The following is a 20893-nucleotide window of genomic DNA, read 5'->3' on the forward strand; positions in this document are numbered from 1 at the left end:
AGTTGAACTAAAAGTTTTTTGCAATTATTGAAATTTTTGTACCCGTCAAGTATAAGTATGTGAATTTCTCTTAAAATATTGGGAATAATTCAGGTAAGTTAATTTTACTACTTTTTTCTTGTAATAATGACTGTTGGCATTATAACTTATTACAGCATAATGATATTGGAATGGAGAAAAATGCTCAAATTGCTTGGAAAACACTATGTTAACCGACCATTTTGTTAAATTATTTCGAACTCTTTTCCAGCCTAACCCAAGTTTTTGTTACTTAATTAACGCAGTAATATTCTGGAATATTAACACATCAAATTTTGTTGTTCAAAAATTTGGCAAAGTTAAAGATTTTTTTCCAAGTCTTATTGTTGTAAACGTAAAAAAATATTTTCATTTTCTTTACGTGTGCATACAAGTTGACGTAAGCAACTATTTCTAATCGATAGTGATTTAAGATACTTTATTTGGTATTTCAATAATCTTTCCTCTTTTGCATCAATATTGTTAGTGGAAAGAAATGGCTATTTATAATATAAAAATTTATGATAAAGTTTGTTACATGACATCTCAATTATTTTATAAATAATTTTAATAATTTTTTCTACAGTTAATTAAATGTATATATTTATAATGACTTCACTTCTGTGTAAAAAAGCATATGCCAAAATACGTTGTTTTTATTACTCTATTTTTAACATGTAAAACGTTTTTATTTTTATCTGTTGTTATGAACGATAGAATTTAGCTATGCGTGCGAGCGTCTCCAGTGGTTTGGGCCCAAAAGGTAGGGGAATAGGGAAGAGATGTGATAGGAAAGGGAGAGCGAAGAAAGAGAGGAAAGGGAAGATGCGTTAGAGACACGAGAGTGAAAGAACTGGGCCCGCGAGATTAGGACACCCACAACTTCCATTGAATATAAGTAATTCTAATAAAACACAAGTTAACCACAAGTCAGCCTACTATTTATTCTCATACCACAAAGCCCACGTAACAGCTGGTATCAGAAGTGAGATACAGACAAAATTTCTTACAGTCAGTTGTGTACGTGAAAATCTCTTAGTCTCACGAAACAAAAAATTTAAAAATTATTTTTTTCGATCTATCAACGTAATGAAATGAAGAAGAGAAAAACAATATATTGCTCATGAAACAATGAAAAAAACAGTGTCAAAACAGAGGGAGAAGTAATCGAAAAATTTATTAGCACTGTTACTAGACAAGTACAGTGATAAGGGAAGGAGCTGCATATGTAGCCAGCGGACCACTATGCCAAAGTACTAGGATAACTACCAATTACTACAACCAAGAAAATATGGACATAAGGAGAATATGGTACACCAAGCGCAGACAGCAGACCAGACGGGACTCAGGATACATCACTCAAAAGTAGGAAACAACGAGGAAAAGCGAAGGCAGGTCAACTCACAGAAGGATCAAAGGCTAACTCATGGGGATACACAGGATCATCATTATACTGACAATCGTGACAGAAATATGGTAAGTAAAATTTCACTGTTCTTATATACCATACTTCTAATCCTCGAGGAAAAACGCTCTCAAAGAAAAAATTTTTCATATCAATATTATTACTAAATCACAAAATCTAAGGAGCTTGGTTGTAACACATAATTGCATGCACAAGCATATACTTGATGTACAGGCAAAAAGCACTCGATAAAAAATTTTCTAAAGTAATTAGTTAATACAAGGAGTAGTTGACCAAAAGCGAGACAAAAAAGACCATTTGTGAACATTAATAAGAGCGCTTATATCTATCGGGCTAACACAAAAAACACAACAACAACAGTGCCATACGATAAAAAAAAAAACATTTATATATATATATATATATATATATATATACATATATATATTCGAATACACAAGACAAACAATAGATAAAACAGGAAGTCGAGAGATGCACAGACGCACACATAGTGGGACCGATTTACACAGATGACGAAGTAAAACGGATTGACTCAGATAATGATCCAGAATTATGAGCAGAGTGGCAGAAAGCCAGCAAAAAACAGAAGCTTTTTATAATGAAAATGTTAAGAAAATTAACGCCAAATATAAAATGCGGGCGGCTATCTCATAGGCAAGACATAAGCGATAACGAAGGTGATGCGCCATCGCATACAAAAACACATAACCACTCCTTATTAGAAAAATTAACCCCCTACGCCGAGCGTGAAAATATGACAACTAACATGACCGAATCACTCATCAACCTAGGGATAAAGCTCAAACTGGACACAACACAAATGTATACGATATAATAAGAGAAGCAGCTGTGCAGGTGGTGCAACAATATACAAACCAAACATCTATACCACCAAATCATCTATTATTACAACAAACCCATGACAGAACCATACAGCATCAAACATAAATGCAAATCCCAGTAGTTCAAGAGGAGCAAGCAATGAGGAGCAAGATGGTTGCTCGTGATACGAACTACAACAATAATAACTATAGACAAAGTACAACGACACAACCATGCTGCACAGGAATTTGACTCAAGTTAGGCGAATGTAAATTACTTGAATGCCCAAAACCAATTCACGATGTCTCCGCATTATACAGAAAATTTTAATCACGAACGCCAAATTCAGAACACGATGTCGTCATTAAGCCACTTAGCAACAAACGAGCCAACATTTGATGGTGATCCCGTTAAGTTACATCTATTCGAGCAAATCGTAAGAATGGTATCATGGACTGTAAGCTCTCTATACAAAGAGTTTTTTATAGGCTCGCTAGCAAATAAATTTAAGGACAAGGCAGTCAAATGTATATCACAGCTAGCACAATTCCCTTCGGTAGTCCAATTTTTAGTAGAACTGAAAAATAGAAACAGCAGCATCGGGAGCATCGATACGTTATTAGCAAAATTAGAAGTCATAAAGCAAAACAGAGGTAAACTTGTAGAAGATTACAGCAGTCGTGTACAGAAAACGTACGATAGAATAATAACACTCTACGACTCGGATACGATACTACTCCCTCGTCAACGACAGGCGTTGAAAGAGAGCGCTGAAAAAGAAGCCATAAAGCAATACACGTTTTTTTTTTTTATATTTTAGTGCTCTACGTCCGGCTCCTTTTAATAAGGGCACTACTATGGGCACTAAGCACTTGGGAAAAAGACAAGACAAGGAATGGGAGGCCTCCTGTTATTGGGAGGGGGTAGGGGGAAATTAGCCAATTTTTGTTGCGAGAAGGTTGCCTAAGACCCTCCTCGAGGAGCATTGCGTGGTGAAAAAGCCCATGTAAAAAATCACAGAGGTGCTTGCCCGAAAAGTCGCGCTGACTGGGAATCGAACCATGGTGTCCCGCGTGCCAATCCACGACCTAGCCGACTAAGCCACCGCGTGCTCAAGCAATACACGTACGGGATACAATCGCCCTATAAATACAGGGTAACATGCCTTAGTCCGAAAAAATTGGGCAAAGCTAAAGTAGCCACGCTGAAAGTGAAAAGTGATCTTAGCTTATGCAAGATAATGCCAGCACAAATCGAGGCTTAAGTATGCCTAGCGGAAACAGAAATAAGAGATACGGACGACCGTGTGCGCAACTAAGAGCAAGCAGAAGCACGAGAACTGATAGAAAAAGGTAAATTAACCAGGGATTATCAATATTGCTCGTACTGCCTTGAATACGGGCTCATGCTATAAAATTATGTAAAAAACTTGTAGCAGACGCGATGAATAAGAAAATTCAAAACTTGGATATAAAAGCAAATGACCCACCAACGCAGATAGCACAAGATAAACAAAATGTAAGAGTTAGAAATTGCGCTTACTGTAAACGCAAGGGGCACGATACAAGCGAATGTCGCATTCTAGTGAGAGACGCAGAGAGTGGGAGAAGAAATCGGAGTGACGGACGCAAAAAATTCAACAACGACAACAAGGAAAATACGGAAGGATGTTTTAACTACCGAAATAATTGTAACTACCCCCCTAATACGTATAACCAAAACTATAACAACGATTATATCAAATCCAAACATCTTGCTCCTTTGTCATAATCAATAAAATGAATTACACGTTATATACTTGTGATATAGAGCATGACTTTATTTTGTACACATCGTCAATATTTCGTTTTAATTCTGAAAATCTCTTCAGGACAATATAAAAAAACGTATAATTAAAACAAGAATGGTTTAAATGTTACAATAAGCAATAAAGGTTATATGTGCAGCTGCCAAAGTAACATGTCAAATAGACAAAAGAGCGCTACTTAATATTTACATAACTTAAACAATAAATAAACAGCAATCAAGAAAATAAACTATTGCATAATATCAATAAAACGTGAGTGCGTATACAAAAATACAATCATAAGAGTTGAACACATAAATGCGAAAGGCTACAGACTGCATGTCTTCTGGCATAGATCAACGAGACCATGTAGATTAGAAAGCAACAGTTACAAGCATGGGATATGAATACATATGAGTGCCGAATGTGTAAGATCTATTATACATTATAAAAACATTTGAAACGTGTATACACGTCTTGTTTTGATTATACGTTTTTTTATATTATCCTGAAGAGGTTTTCAGAATGAAAACGAAATATTGACAATTTGTACAAAATAAAGTAATGCTCTACATCACAAGTATATTACGTGTGATTTATTTTATAACAACGATTATAGAAGGAGCCCCTATAATAATGTGGGTTACAATATATATAACAACTATAACAGGAACGTTGATTACCAAAGAAATAAGAGCAACAATTACAACAGCCAGTACGGTAACTACAATTATTATAGAGGCAATTGTAACTATAACAGAAATTATAGTAGGGGGTGAAAATTATAACAACAAAGGACCTCCGAATAAAACAAATGAGGCACCTGATGGAAAAATATTTACGCATAGTACGGAACATTTGAACTTGCAGGATGCTTGTCGTGTTCCCCAAGCGCTGAGCAGGTCCCGAGAATAAAAAAAGACATAGAGCTTAGGAATTCAATAAAGGTAGCCAAGGGAGAGAAGAAGCCAACATAATTAGAAACGTATACATCAGAGAAACGGATCCCAAGCAGGCTCCTCAAACGGCTGAAAATATTTACAAAGAAAACAGAGTTGAAATAGAATCTATTAACAGTAGCCCTGTCCCTGATGGAGAAAACATCAAGAAAAACGTGAACTTACCTACCTGCTCGGTAAATATTACGAGTACTAAAAGCATAACCACCATCAGTAATACTAAGCAGCAAGTAACTGCAATTGTACAGTGCAAAGTCTTACACGGATACTGGTGCCGAAGTATCAGATATAAGAAAATGCTGTCTCACTACAGACACGCATATAGAGAGCAGAGAAAAAGTCATAATAATTGGCGTCACACAGGAAGTACGCTGCACGTTAGGGACAACTAAAATACATCTTCACGGTATCATAATGAATCTGCATGTAGTTCCACATACCTTTCCGATAGAGATGAAAGGCATTATTGACTAGAAAGTGCTTAAGTTATATAATGGCCTCAAAAAGTATTAGAATTGTATAACTTAAACCAAAATATTTTAAAATCCCTGAAAAGTTGAGGAAAATAAGATTTGTGGTATAAAAGATGATACCAGCCACGTGAAAGTTGGCTGGGTCCCTCTACAAAACATAAAAGAAGGAATCTTATTTGGAAATCTTATAGGAAGGAAAAAAAAAACTCAAAAATGTATGTGGAAATTATAAACATAACAGACAAACAAATTGATGTGCCAGTACAAGAGGTGGATGTTTTCGAATGTGAAATCGCTGAGGATGACGCTGAAGGGTTAAATGAAGTGATGATTGGATGAATACTAAAAATTCAGATAAAAATACAGAAGGTAATAAAGTTATAGAAGAAAAAAGTTTTAGAAGCGGTAAAAATAATAACGATATATAGAGTGACATTACAAAATTCTGAGGATATAAAGAAATCGGATATAGTGGCTTGAGTAAACAAAATAATCGAAATTGTCCATACGTCTGGCTGCAATATGGAGGAATTAGACCACATCTAGAACCTTACAGATTACACTTCTTTCGTATTTGGCCTAAATAGCAAGGCACTAGAGGCTACAAACTTACTTAAATATAGAATAATAATGTCAACAGAGAAACCAATCGTTACCAAAAGGGTACGTTATCAAATAAAACTAAAGGAGTAAAAGCAAATAGAAATAGACAAGCTGCTACAACAACGAGTAATTAAACCCTCGACATCTTTATATAACTTCAATATGTGGATTGTCCCGAAAAACGTGGGAAAAAGAGATATACATATGTGGATGACATCATGGTACTCGCAGGAAACATGGAACAACACGAGATAATATTCAAAAGGCTCTAAAACAGTTAGCCAACGCAAACTTCACAATAGAAGCGAGCAAATGCCAATTTCTTAGGAAGAAAGCAAAAGTGCTCAGTCATATTGTAGGCAATGGCCAGATCAAAACAAATCCAGAAATAATAAAAGCAGTAAGAAGTTTTCCTAAACCGACAAAAGTGAGAAAAAAAAAAAAAATTCCTTGGGCTAATATGGTACTATCAATGCTCCATCAAGGATTACGCGAAAATAGCGCAAACTCTCTCAAAGCTTACAAGAAAAACAGCCAAATTTAAATGAGAGGAAGAACAAGAACATGCGTCTATAGAACTTAAAAACGCTCTGTGCAGTGAGCCAGTACTGAAAGCCCCAGATGTAAGAAACCCTTTATCGTAACAACCGACGCATCCGACTACGCTATCAGAGCAATTTTAAGCCAGGGAGAGATAGGTAAAGATCACTCTTGTGAATATGCGTCTAGATGCTTAAAAGGCATCGAATTACGATATCCTACCTACGGTAAGAAATTCTTGGCGATAGTGTACGCCAAAGAGTAATTTAGGCCATATTGGTTCGGTCGTAAATTTATAGTCGTAACGGACCACGAACCACTCAAGTATTTTCACACATCAAAGAAACTGGACTTAAGATTCACAAGACTAAAACAGAAGTCCAGGGATATGAGTTTGATGTTGTCTGCAGACCTGGACAGAAAAATAAAGCGCCAGATGCTCTTCCTCACAATCCAATACTAAAAGAAAGGGAGGAAAACCACGCCAGCAGTTGTATGAGCTTGCGGAAAAATAGGAAAGGGATAATCGCGAAGACGTGAACGCACCACCGGCAGGACTATATAAAATGCGTACAAGAAAACAGAGGAACCCAATACGAAAGAATAAGAAAGTCAAAATAGAAACATCGGATTGAGAAGAGTCAGACGAGAACGTTATTCAAAAAAAGCCCAGAAAATTATGAAAAAGCGAGCACAAGTCAAGCACCAGCAGTTACAGTGATAGAGATACAGTATCAGAACAGGAAATGACGGGTGAACCAAAAAATAAGACAAAAAAAGACAACCTTACAGCGGTAAGCGACAAAGGAAGATTTTGTTTGCATGGATCCGCAGACAATATACTAGCATACATACGCAAAGAAAAAAATGTGGAAAAAGAGGTGAAAACAATGAGCACACCATTTATAAACGAAGGTATCGCAGAAAGAATACAGCATAGAACTCATAAACATCAATTGGATACATTACATAGGAAAATCCCAGACTTTTCTAATACTGTCTAGCATTTGCACAACTCAAAATAGATTATTATTGCCCATTGCAATTGACCGGCAGCAACACAGAGGAAACCCAAGCCGGCAAAAGACTAGGAACTCCAACTATCGTAGAATAATGAGTCAGCAGAAAGAGCAGCAAAAGAGGGAGAGAGAGGAAAGTTAGAGACGCAGCAGAAGAAGCGGCCGCAGCAAAAATACCTGGTATAGGCAAAGAAAGCAAGAGAGAGAGAAAGAAAGGGAAAAGGCTGATGGAGAGCGCATAAGGCCCTCACCTGAACTACCACATCCTCTAGATCCTTAAAGTGACTGCAAGCCATGAACTGACGACAATACAACAAAAATAGTTATAATAATAATAATAATAATATTGTAATAATAATAATACTAATAATAATAATAATGATAATAACATAAGAAATATGGAATACAAAAATGTTAAGGCTGGTATACCAACATAGTTTTGTAGAGAAAGGCAGGATACACTGAAACATACGTACATAAATACATAGGGAAAAGTGTTATTTTTTATTAGTTCGTGGCCCTCAGACGCACCGTTAGTGAACAACGAATTATACGGTAAGAAAATACGAAATAAAAAATAACCGTGTAACCAGCAGTCATTTAATCAATCAACACCCCTCTTTCTAAAAAAAAGAGTATTGATACAATACGTACAAAAAAAAAAATTTCATTATGGCCCTTGGACGCACACGCAAAGTAAAGGCAAAAAAAAGGAAGAGAAGAGTACACGTATGTCAAATTTTTCTGGTTGTACAACACCCAATGTATGAACAAATAAGTAATAGAATAAACGAGAAGGTATTATGTTTTGTAACCCTTAACAAGAAAGGCATCGTGAGAAAAAAAAAAAAGAAAACAACGAGAGATATTGTTTATAGTGAGAAAATAACATTCTTACACTTAAAACTGTAAAAAACAATATAGTAATACTACTGACAATAAATAAATAAATGATCATTACTAGTATTGTGTTTCTGTAAGAACAAAAAAAAAAATAGAAAAAAAACAATTAAAAGAAAAACTTTATGAACCCATATAGCTATAGAGAAGTAAAAATTTAATATGAGGCATGAAAATGTAAGTATAAAAGAGGTGCAAGATATAACTACCGAATAGAAAAAGTCTATTTACATAACAAGTAATTAACAGATCAATTTTCCCGTAGTGCGTTGGGTGCAAAGATTCAGTATATTTACTCAACATGCCTTCTCCTTCTTCATTGCAATGGTCGCATTTAAGTGCCGTTTTCAATGATGGGGACCCCTTTTACTAATGTGTTACAGATTGTTACAGATAACGACCAATACAACAGAAAGCAAACAGTAGATGAGACATCATTGGAGAGCAAGTTCGCTCAGTGACGTACGGGTCAACTTGAAAAATTAATAACATAGAGGGAAAAGGAGAATATCGGTAATAATAAAATGATACTTAGAGAAGAATGAATGGGTATAAATAGTAACAAACAAAAAATTTCTTTAACGACCAGTGCATACTTGACATCGAGTGTAAAACATTGCAGGTCATAGTTTCTTATATTAGTATGTAATAAAAATAGGTAGAAAATAATCGGAATTATGAATTTTTTGTGTCACTTCAACATGATAATAAATATACTCCTTTACAGACATTTTCAAAGCGAATATATCGTATAATAAAATTAAAAATATAAGCAGTGATAATAAGAAAAAAAATAAATAAAAGAAAAAAGTTTAGTACTCACGACGATTAAACTTTGTGAGTACATCGCAGCAACGTATATAGCTTCATACACAACTATGTATTATTATAGTGTAGTCGGAAAAAGGTCTTGTTGCTCTTTTTTGTCTTACCCTTATACACCCAAGTCTCATAAAGCGAGAAAAGGAATTTTATTCCAAAAATATTGCTAATTAAAAGTTGTCACTATTTTATAAAACTGATATCGTTTTAACAACGTTTCAGAATACAATACCATAAAAATGGTTATTTTTCTCTTTTATAGCCGTTTTTCATGCTAAAACCTTGTCATACGATCGTGTAAATTACTTTAACCAATACAGCTTGAATAATACTAATGTTACATAATTCCATCTCAGTGATTATGTATTTAAATTACACTCACTGTATACTTTTTTTTTTTTTTATTTTTAAGTAGTTTTGTATGATTGCACAATTATTTACAGGTAAAACTAGGTACCACAAATCTAAATACTAGCACTGATGATGAGCAGAACATCAAGGTTAAAAAAATAATCTATCATCCTCTATACAAGCGGAGTTTCAACTACCATGATATTGCCATTATTGAACTACAAAGAGAGGTAACGATAACTAAAACTGTCATGCCTCTATGTCTTCAATTAAAGCCACTATCGAATTTAGATACATTAGCAAATCAAGATGTGTTAGTTATGGGTTGGGGAGCAACGAGCTTGGAAGGTGATGGTAACAACGAATTACAGAAAACTTCTAGTTTAGCGTAAGTTTTTTTACATCCATTTCATCCCATTAGTTATTCTATTTAGAGATTAAGATTTTACCTAATACTTTTGCACTATACATATATATAATAAAGTAAAGCAAATTTATGATAAAAAATTGTACTTTACGTTATTTTAAGTAATTACGCGTACATAAAACATGCTGTAGAGACGCTCATTATATTTTAAAAACTTACTGTTAAGAATACTAAATCACTGATAATGAAACGACGCTTAAAGAAGAAATAAAAAAAAAAAAACAATTAAAGTTTTTATTTTTTAATTGTTTTACAGTGAAATTGTTAGTTCTACTTACATGCAGGTTGTCCGATTTATAGATTAAACAAACAGTAAAGCCAAATTTCCTCTTTTTTAATCATAAGCAATTTTATAAATGTCTTGTATTAAGTAAAAACAAGTCAATAACGGAACAATGTACGTCGGTTCCTAATAACGTAGCAGCATGAATAAGATACTCATTAAATCAGTAAGCAGGAAATTATGATAATTTAGTGTAAAAAAATTATAAGATCGACATTAAAAGATGTAAGGTAGTGGCTCATTAGGTTACAAAGTTGGAACAAAAAAAATCATTGCTTAGGAAAGTGCTGATTAAGAATTTTAACCTAAAACTAGTTTTAAAAGGTACAAACAAGAACGAACTTTTATTTCACTCACAGTTAGTTTTACTTTTTTTTTGTATGGTTACCTGGTATTTACTACAACCTACTGGCCTAGTTACCTGGGGCACAAGTTTACCACCTATGTGTATTAACGCACTCATTTACCAACTACCTAACTGGTACTATACCTGTTATACCATGAGTATAGTGGTAATATTTTTAGAAATTCAAAGTGATCAGTGATCCGTTGGGGGCGAAATGTAAGAAAATAAATAAATACAAGTAAAGTGTATTTAAATTTTCTGCGTTGATTTATTGATGCGGTAATATTTTTAATAAAACACTTTGCCATTTAAGATGGCACTCTCTGCACCAATGGTAAATCGGATCCACCTACCACAGTGTAGCACTTCTCTGAAAAATACTTCATATTTTAGGATCATTCACTATTCCCCAGTTTAGCTGGCCCTATCTGCCAAAGCATCAGATTCAGGATTATTAACATCACTAATGAGGCCCCATGCTTCAGGAACCACTATTTACTCATAAGGCAAGCGCTTTCTGCCAAATAACTAGTATCTCATCCACTTATCACCCTACCTACAGCCCTCATACTGTATCACATTTTTCTAGGGCCAAAGACCTGTGGGGAAAGAAAAAAAACCTGGAATCACTATTAAGAAAAATTCTACGGAAAATCTAACCCTAGAACCGCCAGAAATTCATAGGACCTTTTTTCGATGAAAACAAATTTTTGACAAATCTGTATTCACTAAAAATCGAGCTAAGGACTCCTAAAATGATATTGTATCGGTACCAAGCATGCTTACTACTGAGCCAACACTGCTCCACATGATCAGTTTCATTATTATTTTCAAAGATAATTGTTCAAATAAATAGAAGATGATGATATCCCAGGTGCAAACATAGTAATGGTAGCCATTCTGTAGTGCTATGCTGGTTAATAGATTATTAGATGCACAGAATACGGTGCACCTGCGTGGTAAAACAAGGACAGATATTTGACCTTGCTATGAAGCTGGTATTGGAGCAGTATGACGCAGCGTGACAGCAGCAGACTCTCGCCTGCCAAGTTACCAAAAAGCCGTAAAGCTGAAATCCCAGTGCCACACACACTAGCAAGTCCTCACACGGCCACCCAAGTTTTTCAGCGCTCTCGACGTGGATAGCATCGCTGAGGGGATTGATAAGATCTTTCTCAAAGATATGCTGGTAGGTAAACACACATAGGGTTAGTGCTGTGCGTTGTAGTGTATGGAAGTAGTTGTCCAATATTACCCGGTCCTACTATCTGAGAATCAACCCAATCCCCCTACTGGGAGTTAATATATGAAAAAAATGCTAAGCGTAACGTATTTGAATCATCACAATAAGCCACGACGCCGAGGCCGTCGCCTGTGTTGTGGGCCGCGTCCGTTTTATAACTTGAGTAGCTGCTAATAAAATAGGAAAATATACTTAGTTAACATAAGAATGTTGTCTTAAAATATTCTCTCGAATTAAGGAGTGTCAATTATAGCAGCCACTGGTTGTGACTTAAAGTGAAAGGTCATAAGCTAGTGTTTCTAATAAAGTGAAAAAAACTATTTTTTATCGTTAACTACACGATACTACAAGTTACTGCAGTTGATACTTCACAAGACCTTAAACGACCCAATCTCCTTCTGAATATAATTAACGTTAAGTAATATAGTAAATAACAAAGTGCAAAATACACACGTTGGTTACAATCCCCGGCTAACGTGTAATAAATGGCGCTCGACACTGTTCTCTCCACGTTAAGTGATTGAGCAGAAAGGATCAGGAGAACGGCTTCCTCAACTCTCTAGCGGATATTGTAAGTCAGAAACGCTGCTAGTGCAGCCACATGTTTAATTTAACATAGACATAATATACACAGAGCACATAACAGTTTTAGAGTCAATCAAAATATGCATATTCATTATATTTGAAAGATCAAGTAACAATCAAATAGTAACACGATTTCTTTATTATAAAGTTATTTCTTCATTGTAGACTTTAGTACCTACTTTATTAAGAAGACATTAGACTCTATTAGTTACAGCGATTACTAACCTGCTAATTATTTTTATTATTTTTTTAATTAATTATTGTATGCACGTGTTAAACAATAAAAATTTATAAAAATATACATACGTATCCCAGACGGCATCCACAAACCATAAAGAATTCTTTATGAATTCACCAAGGAACTTGTTTTTGTATTCGCAAAGTGTTTCTAAAATGTTCTTAGAGTATTACTATAATATTCAACTTATGTCCCCTCTTTTAAATTCTTTACAAGTTCGCCAAGAGTTCTTTTTTTAAAAATCTTAATCCATAAAAAGTTTTCAAATACACACTCTTCAATACACCGCACTGGATTATTTAAGACGATTGGTTTGCTCTGATTTCTCCAAACTTTATAATTAAACCAATCTAATACTACGTTTGTAACAAACAAAAGACCTACTCTATGTTACCTTTTTTTATATATTTAGACCTACTAAATCTGTAAATCAAGGGTGCTTTCTCGAGTGTATGGTCCCTCAATTGTTATCAACACACTTTGTAACTATACCATTTTAGAGATAGTAAATTGCATCACCTTTGATACATGGCAGTAGGTTATTTAACATATCGTTTTGTAAAAGGTATATTCTTACATAAAAAAGCGTACCTATAAAACTAAAGTAATATCTGATGGTATGTACGATATAATCCACAAACAAAAATGAAACTATTTGTAGTCCCTCCATTTTGTGTTAGAGAAGGTCAAATATTATTTATTATTTAAAATAACGTCCAAAACGTCCATTAAATAAAAGAATTTAAAAAAAGAGATTCAGATTAGACTCTACAGCAGATTTTTAGTTTTACACTGAATATCAACTAGGATAATCAAATGAAGAAGAAACTCTTCATCAAACTTGCTGGTAATATACGTTAGAAAAATATAGTGTTAGTGTACAAAATAGTCATAAGGGTTTCCTGTCAGAAGTCTTATGTGCTCTACACCCAGCAACTGGCCATTTATCCGTAGTAAATCATTATATTCTATGAAAGTGAACTTGAATTTGATGAAATACTTTGCAGTTTCCATTCAAAAAGATTAAGAAACTAAAGAAACAATACTCTATTTCTCTTCATATACTGTCTTCTATGAAGAATAATAGCCATGTCAAAACTGCTTGTAGTGAAATGTTTTGTGATAATAAAGATTAGTAAAAGTGAGGAAATATAATATAATATTAAAACTATATCTCTCTCTTGCTCTTTTCACGCATCTTTAAGTAGAAGGTCTTTCCTACTCTTTTGATTTCTTTATACTATTCTCTCTCAGTGTTCCAAAATTTGTTACGCAAGGTATAAGAGAATCGACGGGTCCTGAGATTGCAGTGGGTGGGAGAATTAAGAGGGCAGGGAGGTCTTGCTACTACTTTAGGTGGACACGCCGGGCCAGGTCCAAACTATCTGTATGTATAGAGTTGTCTCTAGTTGTTAAATGCGATCTCAAGTTTTTTGGGTAACTGTGTATTGTATTCGTCCAACTGGATTTCTTATCCTTCTCTTTATCATTACGCACGCGGGCATCTGGGTGTTGCCATTTTTGGTTTAACTTCGAACAGTTTTTTATTTATCTAATCATCATCGTCATCTGCATCATCTTTTAGGAGCTTGCCGTGCTACGGGTAAAACATGGTGAAGATTCACTTCACGAACAGTGCAACGTTTGTTGATTATAGGTTGATTATGTTGGTAAGTAAATTAGACTTAAATCTCTAAGCCATTGGTTTTTCATCTTTTCTATTAATTTTAAAGAGAGAAATTATTAATCCCAGATAACACCCTTTCAATCATATTTATACTCTATTTTAAGTGTCGAAATTTTTAGCACACACGTTACTGTACTTAATTAGCTATTTACCTTGCTTGCTTGTCCATAATAAATTATATTTCTTTCCAAAAAGTGTTAAGATTCACTTCATTATTTTAGTGGATAGTTGTACAGTCTTTTATAAATTGTTTCTTTGATTACGTTGTGTTTCAGTAATAATTTTCTAGAGAAACTTAGTAATATGTCTAAGAGTCTCATTGAAAACTTTTTAAATTCATACTTTTATAGGCGTGTTATGCACAAGAGTAAGCCAACGACTTTAAAATTAAGAACTTCTAAAAATATAACATGAAAGTAGATTTCTTATTTTACATTTCGCTCCCCACCATCTTTTACCTTATCCTACCCACCCCACTTCACCATGCCACAGCATTAAATATTTACATAAAGTAAATTTTTAGGGGAATTCTGATGATGTAAGCGAGCATTAACTTCTGCATCTTGCTTTAAGTTAAATTAAATAATACAAATAAACAACTATAATGTAGTTAAAAAAGGAACATGTTCTTATTATAGATTTTTTAACGTTTATTTAACCACATTGATCTCTTTAGAAATCAACAAAAAGTTTTAACAATAAAAAATGATATACACCATTGAGCTGTGCAAATCAAACCAACACCATAATATGAGCACGTATATACATACTCTTACAGTAAGCGACACCCTGGCTACTAAATGACAAAAACATAATTAAATAATAAACATTTTTACAAGTTAAAATTCCTATGTAGGGACATGGTATAGTATAATAAATAAAAAGTCGTCAAAAATTTCATTGAAAATTGTGGTCAAAATGAAGATCTTTAAAACTGACCGCAAATAACAGATTTGATATGCAAATCATCTATAAGTAAAATAACAGAGGGTCATTAAATACACAAATATATAGATTTTATGTACCAACACATTACTGCAAGATTCTTAGCCATAGGCTAGGAGAGAAGTTGTAGGTGTCAGAAACGAAAGTAGGGATGAAACATGAAAAAGGAATGAAATGGTTGAGAAAGTCAAGATTGAGAATAAAGGTATGACGAAGATGTTAAAAAAAGAGAACTCCATTTACAAATGTTAAAACCCCAAGATATAACGTATAGAAAATGTATATATACAACTCACAACCTTATAATTATGGTTACAAAATTTTATACGAAAACATCGAATAGAATCTGTATAAAAAGTATCAAGACTATTAATGTCAGTTTTCCATTAATATAAATTGCATACCGAAGTATATTAAGCACCTCAAAAATTTCTGTTAAAATATATTTTGTTCTTCATCTAAAATCCTAACTTTTTGAGAATCGATGCAGTAAGATACATGACTACAATGTCTAGCTAATACCGATTTACCTTTTTTTAACACGCCTTTTTCTCCATGTTGCCTTCGTCTTTACGAATTCTTGTAATTAAAATAGATGCGACTTTTTCCGTGTAACAGGCACCCCTTCCTTATAGTTAACCTTGTATACCACTTCTAAAATCAATTCTCTGTCAAGCTTATCTTTTTCTAACCTTATAAGTTACGAAAATTTATTAACATTAAAAAAAATTGCTTGAAAATTAAATTTACAAGAAATTTTCTTTGACATACTAGCAAAAGTCGAATGATATGGTAAAATTTTAAATGGCTTTGCCACGTTATGATAGAGAGTCTTTTTAAGAAGTCTGTTAGAGACCAATCTCAAATTAATGAAAGATAGTCTTGATTTTGATATTTTAGTTGTCAAAAATTCTAGATATCCAATACCTCTTAATGAATTTTTATACATACCAAATTCTTAGACAGAAGTTGTAAATCATTTAAAAAAAAAAATTTACCACTAAACTAACAGTAATAGCTTTTTTAGCAGATTACTTATTAGTTTACCAAATTTTTGTTCTAGTCTAAATTTATTTTTATTCACAATACAATGCAGTTTTTGGCTAAGAAATATTAAAAACTTATAATAAACATAACTCCAAAGTTGTTACGAAGATTCTTTTTCAAAATATTTCCATTTTTAGGAAGTTACTGAACAAGAACGTCTGTATCTTTGATTTCTATATTTAAAATTTTGATTCAAGTCTTTGTGTAAGGATATATAATAAGACACATGTAGGTAACTACAAAAAAAAAATAGTACAAAAAGAAATTCTACTGTGAGATACCTGACTGAATGTCTAGCTAATACCCACTGATCCCTTTTTTTTTTTTTTTTGTATGTCACGTTTATATTACATGTTCCTGTAAAGGTTCGATAAAACAAACATATTCTATAGTAAAAGAATCTCCTTTTTTCTTACCAAATTATAGTTATTTATGTGTATTATAAAAGTAACCTTTCGTTTTTATTCCTAAACAAATTTTCTTAAGATAAAAAATTACTTTTTACGAGATTCGAACTGGCAACCTTCTACATGCTAGCTAAGAATTACGTTTGATTTACCACGAGCTATTTTAATAAAAGAACCCCCATTGCTTCCATTTTTAGTATATTTTGTAACGTATTCTTAATTCGAATTCTCATTTCCTGTCTATTAAGTTATTAAATTATAAATTTCAGTAATTACTAATTAATTCACTACAATAAATTGTTTTTTCAACCTTACATAAACTTTTCCTACCTCAGGCGTTTTTAAGAGGCTCGTATGCCCTTATTAGGAAATGTAGATTTCGCCACAGAAGCGCCATCGCTTCGAGGAAACCGTACATCCCTCGGACTCTGCTTCGCGTGTCTCTAGGGCTTCAGAATAGCCCTGGAGACGATGACACTTATCAAACAAAATCCAACATTTTTTAAGCAGCTGTTACGTCCAAACTTCTACAAGTGAAGGACGGAATTTATAGATTCGTTCTACCAACAAATAAATTTAATTTGTTCATCATGAACCAACCGTCGCACACTGGGGCAGAAAGCACTTTTTTGTTCAAAAGTTTCTAGAGACCACAATTTTTAACCAATTTAGATATATTTTATTTTTATTTTGAAGGTAACATGATTTGTAAGATATTTGAAGAAGCCGAATTTCGATTTTCCCTTCCAAATATGTTTCACCTAACCTCAAATGTCAAAAATTATTAATTTGTGCTGGATAACACTTTACTATCAATAATAAGCTTTTATCTATGCGATAAAATGAGGCAGAAATGACAGCCTTATGTATTTTGAAATTACTTCTGCTGGATACAACATTATAGTTAATAAATTTAAAATGGTGGGTTCAATATGGCTGACCAAAATTTGAAAAATGCCCAAATCTCTGGAAAAATCTCTACTCGGGGCTTTTTGGGGTCGCTGATTACGAATTCATCATCCACATTTCCAAATTCAAAATGGCACATCTAATATGGCAGACTAGAAGGATAGTATGGATAGTTATAAGTAATAAGATTTGTGCGTGGTACTTAAAAATTCATAGAAACTATAATTTTCATACGTTATTATTTATATACAAAAGATCTTTTACAGACTTATTTCTAATATATTTGTTTATTACTACTTGCGTAACATAGAAACAGAGAAGTTAAAATTTATGAAGAATAAAACGTAATTGAAAGGCAGTAGTATTTAAACTAGTTGTATTTAAATAATTAAACAAAAATTTTTTTGCAATTCTATCGTAGATAGTTTCAAAGTCGTATTTTTTAATAGTTCGGCAGCACTGTCATCCACTAAATGCTTATTATTACTCGCTATGTTTCTAATAATACAAATGTAAGGATCCGAAAAAATTAGAAATTTATTCAACCAGTCTGTATTAGTCTGTACTCTTCCACAGTTTCTTGCATTGAATTTTCTGAAGAATTTTACATCCAAATTTTGATTTGACTTAGAACTTTTTTCTTTTAAAATTATACAAAAAAAAAAAAAAAAAAAAAACACCTTCTAATAAAGAGATTTGAACCCTCGACCTCCTGCATATGAGTCAAGGTACCTTACCCACTCTGCTACGAGCGCTGCTGACTATAGCAACTCGGTTTCTTGTACTTATCGTGTGGTTCGTAACTACAATATTCCATTTTTATATGCATTCACTGATAATACTGTTACGTAGGATAAAGAAGCTGGTAAGGAGGTGCGTCACGAAAAGAACTCAACTCGTTGGTCAATTATTTATTAGCTTCTTAAACGCAGAGGCGTGTGTGTTTCGCGCGGTGTTTTCAACTTATCGTTCGGTCTTTTGCCTAAAAGACGCTCGAGTGCCCCGATTCGTGTCTCGAAGGGCCTTATATAGGCTCGTTTCCCCTATTGGTGTCCGTTACTAGCGTATACCTGTAGTTACTAGGGTGAGTCAGTATGATATGCCCAGCATATCGTATGTAACACGTCCGAGGCCACGACGTCGTTCGTCCTCGACGACGCTGAATTGTGTTTGGTGGCCGTTGTACCTATGATTGTGTGTGTGATGCGTGAGTTATGTTATTTGTGTTATTTTTCTCACATACGGTGGTTCACTCATCCTTTTATTCTTTTAGAAAACCGCCGTTCTCTGTACATTTTCACATTCAATCGTCCTTTTCATTCTGTACTTGAGTATAATTGTGTATGACAATTCTGTTTATGTATGCGCTCTGCCTTTTGTTACATTTTTGTTTAAAAAAATTTAGTGAATTAGTCATCTGATTACTACTAGTTTACATTTAATGATGTTTTTCGTACTTAATCAATATATTTATTCTTTACATGTTCGTGTTTGCTTAAGTATCTATCATTAAAGATTTTTCTTTTTTTTTCTTTACCTATTTTCCAAACTACTTGTCATTTTCTAAAAAAAATTCTTCATCTTTGTCTTACGGACTGCACCCTTCGATATAGCCAAGCAGCTCCCAGCGCTCATTCTTGTTCTCTTATTATCATGATTGTTATTATTATTCTTATCATGATTATCATAATTATTATTATAACAACTACTGTAGATTATGATCAACGACAAATTTTTTTTTTCATACATAATTAAACTTAATACATCTTTCTTGTTATTACATATTTTAGAGAAAAAAAAATTCTTTCTTAGTCTCGTCCTACGGACTGCGCCCTCCAATATAGTCGAGCGACTCCCGACGCTCATTTTTTTTTCAAATTAAAATGGTATTTGTGGTTATTATTTTTATAACATTATTATTATTATTATTATCGCTACAACTACCAGTTTCTTTTTTTGACCTACAGTGATTTTTTTGATACTACATATTTAAAAAAAAATTCTTTCATAGTTTCATAGTTTCATCCTTCGGACTGCGCCCTCCGATATAGTCAAGCGACTCCCGGTGCTCATCCCCGAGGCTCACGAATTTTAATTTTGTATCATGGTCACCGGCAATTCTAGTATCCGTCTAGAAGATCGCAGTCACCTTTCTGCTCTGAGTTTTACTGTCGGTGTGGTTTGAATAACTGCTAATTCTCGTGCTTCTTCTTGAACCTTTTGTTTTCCTGTGAACATTCTATAACATATCAGTAGTAGGGCCCCCCCGATGGAGAAGGCACTTATACATGAGAAAAAGAAGCCCCATGCCGAATTTATTAATCCTGTAATATATAAAGCTGTAAGCTATTAGTTGCCAACCCTGATTTCTGTGGTAAATACTTGTCCTAACACTACTTATACTTCATCGATAGGTATTTATTTAAATGTATTACCGTATGTACCTTACCCTTTCTCTTATGTTTCCCCTTTATTTGGTTAGCGTTGAGCTGCGAGTGTGGCTCTCTCCTCACATATAAAGTATATAATAATAAACGTATATCTTTTAATCCTCTATCTGTACTTTTTTTGTATAATTAATATAATTTATTTTAGTGTCTTTGTCAATGTGGATATTTTTTTCTTAGTTAAAAAAATTCTCCATCGTAAATATGTTTCATTACGTTATCTTTTATTTTGTATCAGCTCTACGTGCGCATATAAGTCGCTTATTGAGTTTGTAAATAGTCGGATATAATATTATGCGGTTTATTTTGCCTGAGGGGTCATATAACATATTCAAGAACACTGTAGAGTCAGGTAGTTTGACGATTGGTTGTCTTACATTTCACTAGTATTTCTTTTGGTCGAGACAAGCTTGGAGGTATAAATAAAAAAAATCATTTTCTGGCAGTGAAGTTTTGACCCGTATCGTACACATTTCTAATACTTTTCATCCATACATTTTTTTACTATAATGTTTACCTTATACTCCTCCAATCTCTTTTCTTATGAGGTCAGATTTAGAAAAGGATTTATAAGGATATTTTTTTTTGTCAACAACCACTCTTGACGCCG

The 20893-nt window shown here is 33.6% G+C and overlaps 1 protein-coding gene across 3 annotated transcripts in view; it reads left to right on the forward strand.

Annotated features, from left to right (window-relative positions):
• The window catches only part of LOC106641650 (chymotrypsin-2-like), a 302182-nt gene that overhangs the window by 186739 nt on the left and 94550 nt on the right, over positions 1-20893 (forward strand). For all 3 annotated transcript variants that reach the window (XM_089593855.1, XM_089593853.1, XM_089593854.1), the window contains one exon: positions 9812-10107. In XM_089593855.1, coding sequence (XP_089449981.1) covers positions 9812-10107 — 296 coding nt within the window. The remainder of the gene's footprint in view (positions 1-9811; positions 10108-20893) is intronic.

This window comes from Copidosoma floridanum, unplaced genomic scaffold (genome assembly GCF_036245765.1).
Source record: "Copidosoma floridanum isolate Cflo_tuat_1 unplaced genomic scaffold, Cflo_Japanese_pri ptg000020l, whole genome shotgun sequence".
Lineage (NCBI taxonomy): Eukaryota > Metazoa > Arthropoda > Insecta > Hymenoptera > Encyrtidae > Copidosoma > Copidosoma floridanum.